This window comes from Neltuma alba, unplaced genomic scaffold (genome assembly GCF_004799145.2).
Source record: "Neltuma alba isolate B1F8T4 unplaced genomic scaffold, ASM479914v2 tig00010413_pilon, whole genome shotgun sequence".
NCBI lineage: Eukaryota > Viridiplantae > Streptophyta > Magnoliopsida > Fabales > Fabaceae > Neltuma > Neltuma alba.
The window spans coordinates 398,663-405,281 of NW_021635315.1; the positions used below are offsets into that span (position 1 = coordinate 398,663).

At 37.5% G+C, this 6,619-nt stretch overlaps 1 protein-coding gene across 1 annotated transcript; it reads left to right on the forward strand.

Moving 5' to 3' along the window:
* The first annotated feature begins 317 nt into the window (after nt 1-317).
* LOC114756463 (uncharacterized) lies at nt 318-1,205 on the forward strand. Its single transcript, XM_028945408.1, has one exon. It carries the CDS (start codon nt 318-320, stop codon nt 1,203-1,205), a length of 888 nt encoding a protein of 295 aa, XP_028801241.1.
* The last annotated feature ends 5,414 nt before the right edge of the window (nt 1,206-6,619 follow it).

Here is a 6,619-nt window from a genome sequence, read left to right on the forward strand (position 1 = left end):
GTAATAGCCCTGCCAAGGGAAAAAGCCCTCTTATCGAAGAACCCAGTGATTGCCATTCTGCGGGGGGCTCCAAGCATGGGTCTGGTGGTAGTACTAACAAGCTCTCCCAACCTGAACTTACTAAGATCACTCAAATTTGGGAGAGTTTCCAGAAGTTCAACCCTCCAATATTTGAAGGAAAACTCAACCTAACTGAAGCTGAGGAATGGGTGAAGCGAGTAGAAAAGATCTTCAGGATTGTCCAATGCACCTCCCATCAAAAGGTGCGACTAGCTGAGCAGTTGTTATAAAAAGCAGCCCAGCAGTGGTGGGATAGTATGAAACCAGATGATGATGTAGACACTACTTGGGAAGAATTCAAAGATAAATTAATGCAACATTATTTCTCTCCAGTTATTAGAGTTGAGAGAGAGGCTGCATTTTATGCTTTTAAACAAGAGAATCTGCACGAAGATGAGTTCATTGCTCGCTTTTTGGAACTGTCTAAATATAGTACTTACCTTCAGGAGCACCACAATCCAAAATGGATGTGTGAGCGATTGTTAGAGAAAGCTAGGCCAGAATTGAGGACAGCATTGGCACCGTTTGAGATAGAGGACTTTGAAAAGTTATGCACTAAGTTGCGCATCACTGCTAGAAGGATGAGGGAAGAAGAAGCAGAAAAGAGGAAGGAATCCCAAGGCAAGTATGCCTCTTTCATGAGACCTACTGGGGGTGTCAGTAAGAGGAACAATTATAGTGTTGGAGGATCAAGTAAGCGACCCCAACAACCTTCAAGGAGCCAGTTCAGTGGGCCTCCAAGAAACCAGTTCAATGGACCTCCAAGGAATCAGTATAGCGGACCTTCAAGGAGCCAGTTTATGGGAGGACAAAATTCTGCGAAGGGTTCTTTTGCTCCTGCCACTAGTACAGCAAATAGCCAAAGGTGTGCCAAGTGTGGGAGGATGCATTTGGGAAACAGGTGTTTAATATGCTTTAGGTGTGGAAAGCCAGGCCATGTTGCTAGATTTTGTGAGGCTGACTCATTAGGAGCTCATGAGAATCGAAACATTGTTCCAGGCAGGGTGTTTGCAATGACCCAACAAGAGGCGAATGGAGCACCAAATCTCATAAAAGGTACTCTCAAACTCCAAGGCTTTGAAATTAAAGCTCTTTTTGATTCCGGGGCAACCCATTCATTTGTATCTAATAATTGTGTGCTGTGATTGAAATTGTGTGTTTATAAAATGCCTTATGATATGATTGTCTCTACACCGGCTAGAGCTTCAATAAGAACCTCCCAGACTGCATTCAATTGTGTGCTTGAGTTTGATGGTAAGATTTCACCTATAGATCTAGTTTGTTTACCCTTACGGGGTATCAATCTCATAGTGGGAATGGACTGGTTATCCGCAAACCATGCCATCCTTGACTGTAAAAGGAAGATTGTTTCCCTACCAGCTGCTCTGAATCTTTCCAACAGACCACAACTACTGTCATCTGCACAAGTTGAGAGATGTATTCGAAAGGGGTATGAGGCTTATATGGTATTCTTCTCCATTCAAGCTGAAGTGGAAGAGGGAGTTGAAGATATAGTGAGAGTAAGTGAATTTCCTGAAGTGTTTCCTAAGGATATCATAGGTTTGTCCCCAAAAAGAGAGGTAGAATTTGCAATTGACCTTGTGCCTGGAATGGAGCCCATCTCTAAAGCTCCTTATCGGATGGCTCCAGTAGAGTTAGCAGAGGTAAAGAAGCAGATTGAAGAATTAATGGAGAAGGGTTTCATAAGGCCCAGTGTTTCCCCTTAGGGATCACCAGTACTTTTTGCGAAGAAGAAAGATGGAAGCACGAGATTATGTATCGATTATTGCCAACTAAACAAGATAACTATAAAGAATAAATATCCTCTACCACGAATTGATGATTTGCTTGACCAATTGAATGGAGCGGCTGTTTTCTCCAAAATCGACTTGAGGTCAGGTTACCACCAGTTATGAGTTCGAGCTGAAGATATCTCGAAAATTGCATTCCATACTAGATATGGGCACTATGAGTTCCTAGTCATGCCATTTGGGTTGACTAATGTCCCGGTAGTCTTCATGGATTACATGAATAGGATCTTTATGCCCTATTTGGATAAATTTGTGGTGGTCTTCATTGATGATATCCTTATATACTCTAAAGATGAAAAAGAGCATGAGGGGCACCTTAGAATGATACTGCAAGTATTAAAGGAGCATAAGCTCCATGCAAAGCTATCCAAGTGTGAATTTTGGCTCAAGGAAGTTAAGTTTTTGGGACATGTTGTGTCAGCAGAAGGGGTGTCTGTAGACCCTAACAAGGTTGAGGCAGTGTTGAATTGGGAAAGACCACAAAGTGTGACCGAGATCAGGAGTTTTCTAGGTTTGGCAGGTTACTATAGAAGATTTATTAAGGGATTCTCACAGATAGTCATGCCTTTAACAAAGTTGACAAAGAAGGATTGTGTATTTCTTTGGACCGAAAAGTGTGAGGTAGCATTCCAAGAACTGAAAACCAGATTGACTACAGCACCTGTGCTTGTGATCCCTGACCCCATGCAACCATTCACATTATACACAAACGCTTTGAAGGGTCTTGGGTGCGTGTTAATGCAAAATGGTAAGGTTATCGCTTACGCCTCAAGACAATTAAGGCCACATGAGGAGAATTATCCTACACATGACTTAGAACTGGCAGCATTGGTATTCGCTCTAAAGATTTGGAGGCACTATCTTTATGGTTCACGATTTGAAGTCTTTAGTAATCATAAAAGTTTGAAATATCTGTTTGACCAAAAGGAACTCAACATGAGACAAAGAAGGTGGATGGAATTTTGAAAGACTATGATTATGAGTTGAAGTACCATCCTGGAAAAGCTAATGTTGTCGCAGATGCTCTAAGCAGAAAGTCTATCCATGCAGCTCAAATGATGGTTCGAAAGCAGAGACTACTGGAATATGCCCAAAATGTCCCTATTGAGATCTTTGGGTTGTGTGCTGCTATGGAAGCATTAACAATAGAGAGGTTGACATGGAAAGAAGTTAAGTTTGCACAACTAGAGGATGAACTTTTGTTAAGACTTAGAGAAGAAGTTGAGGAAGGAAGGGGTAAAGACTTTGAGGTTGGCAATGATGGGCTCCTACGATACAGAGGAAGAGTATGCCTTCCTAATGATGACAGGCTGAAGACACTTATATTGGATGAGGCTCATAGGAGTAAATACACCATCCATCCTGGGGCGACTAAAATGTATCATGACTTGAAGAATGATTGGTGGTGGCCAGGAATAAAGAAGGATGTAACTGATTTTGTCACTCGCTGCTTGACTTGTCAACGGGTCAAAATTGAACATCAAAAACTCCAGGACCATTGCAAAACTTAAGCATCCCGAAGTGGAAATGGGATAGCATTACTATGGATTTCATTATGGGTTTACCTAGAACCCCTTCAGGGCATGTTGCCATTTGGGTAGTCGTGGATCATTTAACTAAATCGGCTCATTTTCTACCAATCAAGGCTAACTACCCATTGGAGAAGCTCACTCAGATTTATATGGATGAGATAGTTAGGTTGCGCGGGGTGCCAGAGAGTATTGTGTCGGATCACGACCCACATTTTACTTCACAGTTCTGGAAAACATTGCATCACTCTCTAGGTACTCGACTGAATTTTAGCACCGCTTATCACCCTCAAACTGACGGACAGTCTGAGAGAACCATCTAAACTCTTGAAGATATGTTACGAACTTGTGCAGTTGAGTTGAAAGGAAGCTGGGATAGTCATCTTACACTTGCCAAATTTGCATATAACAACAGTTTTCATTCTAGCATCCAAATGGCCTCATATGAAGCACTGTATGGAAGGAAATGTAGATCTCCCCTTTGTTGGACCGAGTTGAGTGAGAGAAGCATATTGGGACCTGACTTAGTGGATCAAACCACCCAGAAAATTGAGTTAGTTAAACAAAAACTACGCACGGTTCAAAGTAGACAGAAAAGCTATGCTGATAGGCGGAGACGACCGTTGGAGTTCATGGTAGGTGACTATGTGTTCTTAAGGGTCAAACCGATGATAGGCATTGGAAGATCAATCAGAGCCAAGAAGTTGACTCCTAGATTCATGGGTCCTTATGAAATTCTGGAAAGAGTTGGGCCGGTAGCTTACATGATTGCTTTGCCCCCTCAATTGGCCAATGTCCATAATGTATTTCATGTATCACAGTTGAAGAAATATCATCTAGACCCCTCCCACATCATTGAGCCCTAGGAGATAGAGATTTAGGAAAATATGACCTATAACGTGGAACCAGAAAAAATCGTAGATGTTAGGGATAAACAATTAAGAAACAAAACTATTCGACTTGTTAAGGTCGTATGGAGGGGAATGACCCTAGGTGATGCTACTTGGGAAACCGAAGAAAAGATGAAACAAGAATACCCCCATTTGTTTTCTTAGGTATGTATTTAAATTATATGCTTGTATTTGTTTGATATGTTGTTTTGTTTGCAATTGCTTGTCTTGGTTTGGTACTTCTAAATTTTGAGGACAACATTTCTTTTAGGAGGGTAGAATTGTAACATCCCAAATTTATTTAGGTTTTAGAGTTAGTTAGTTAATATATATATATGAATTACATATATATATATATATATATGTATAATGTTTGGAACGAGTAAATTTTCCTTTATTATTTAAAAGGTATATTAAAAAAAATTAATTGAAAAAGATAAGTTTGTTAATTGTAGATATGGTAAAATACATATAATTTTTTTTAAAAAAAAATAAATCGGTTATATGTATATATAAACGGTTTTCACACACACATATATAAATCAAACATCTTTGAATAGGAAGAATAAATAATGCTATAATAATATAAGATAGATTGGAATTCAAATTTGAATCTGTTATACGAATTTTAATAAAATATATATAATTATATATACAAAAAAACAGATTTGAGTTTAATTTAAATTAAAAAAAATTTTGAATGATTCTGGTAGATTTCATATCATTCGGTTATCTACTTAAGATTAATGAAATTTCCATAATAATAGTAATTTCAATAATAATAGTAAGATAAAGTAATTAATTAATTAAATGAAGATTTATTAATTTTAAAAATATAATAACTTAACTCTACTTCCTACCCACTCATTCTTTATCTTTTAGCCGCCACTCAGTTTCTTCTTTAGCTTTTCCGCTACTGTAGACTGGTGGTTTTCAGAAAGCGTTACTCTGCTTTTACTCTAAACATCCCATCTTCATAAATCAAATTAGATTCAAGGTAAACTTTTCCATTCTTGTTTCTCATCTCTTTTTATATTACCTTTTTCATAATTTCTCTTTACCTCATTCCTTTCGTCCTTCCTTCTTAGTCCACCGTAGGCCTTCTTATCACCATCATCTCCAAGACATATATATTTGTTAAGGTGTGTACCTACTTTTATTTTCCTTTTTTGTATATCTCTCCCTTGTATCATGTGTTTTTGTTTTAGATTCTGCCTCTTCGTAAGACTATGCACATATATATGCTTGATAGAAATATAAATAAATATATGCGCCTCTATATATATATTATCATCTTCTACCCCGTTTCGGTGTTCCTCCCCTCTAGTCATAGGTGTGTACATTCATATATTGGTATCCACAAGTCATTTAGCAACATAGATAAAACAAATTTACCCCCTGTTAGCATTAAAAGATGGGATAATGGCTTAAGGAAAAAAAATTTATATATATATTTATATATATATATAAAGGACGCATAAGTGGTAGGGATCGGTGGATTTTTTTTTTTAAATGAGTGTTCCCTTAAATCATTTATATATAAAATTATATATATTCGCATAATAGGTTAAAATAAATAAATAATGGGAAATTGTGTAAACTGAACATATGTATGAAATTCATGGTTAGTTATAAATAGGTGTGAATTTAAAAGGGTCTCTTGACAGTTTTAAAATAATATTTGAAATCAATAATATGTAAGTGATTTGTGATCCTGAAATTCAAGAAGACTTAATTAGAGGCCCGTGGCATAGATTTAAAACTTAAATGGCCTTTAGGAAAAATCTTAGAGTAGCTTTGAGATAAACTTGAATAGCTCAAATTATAATTTGACTTGGTATTTGTATATGTAGACTTTCACTGAGAGCCTTATTGCTTGGAATTTTTGTTTCACTACTGAGGAGCAAAGGGAGTCAGGTAACTTGGGATTTTTCTATGTGTGTGGAATCTTTATCCGTCATGATTAAAATTGTATTGACTCTATTGACTTAATTGTTGCAAATAAATAGATAGGACTAAAAAGGTGAAAGAATAAAATTGTATATCTTCTATGTTATTTGAATTCTCCTTTAAGCATGAATGTGTCTTGGATATTTTTGTGAAAAATTTATGGTAATTCGTTTTCTTTCAAGCATGCTTGCATATACTGGATTTGTTATATATTCATGACATGCATAGGCGGTTGGACTTGGGAGTTTATAATATTGATATATGTGACAAATTGTGACCACGTGGTTTGCCTCCACTTACCGCAAAGTGGTTGGCCTTTTTAGGGCCCCGTTCCTTAATACTTACCTGGCCAGGTTTGTAGAGGGGGAACATGGGACAG

Bases quoted from the DNA above. Each gene is read 5' to 3' on its own strand.
- LOC114756463 (XM_028945408.1), top strand. From the start codon at position 318: ATGAAACCAGATGATGATGTAGACACTACTTGGGAAGAATTCAAAGAT.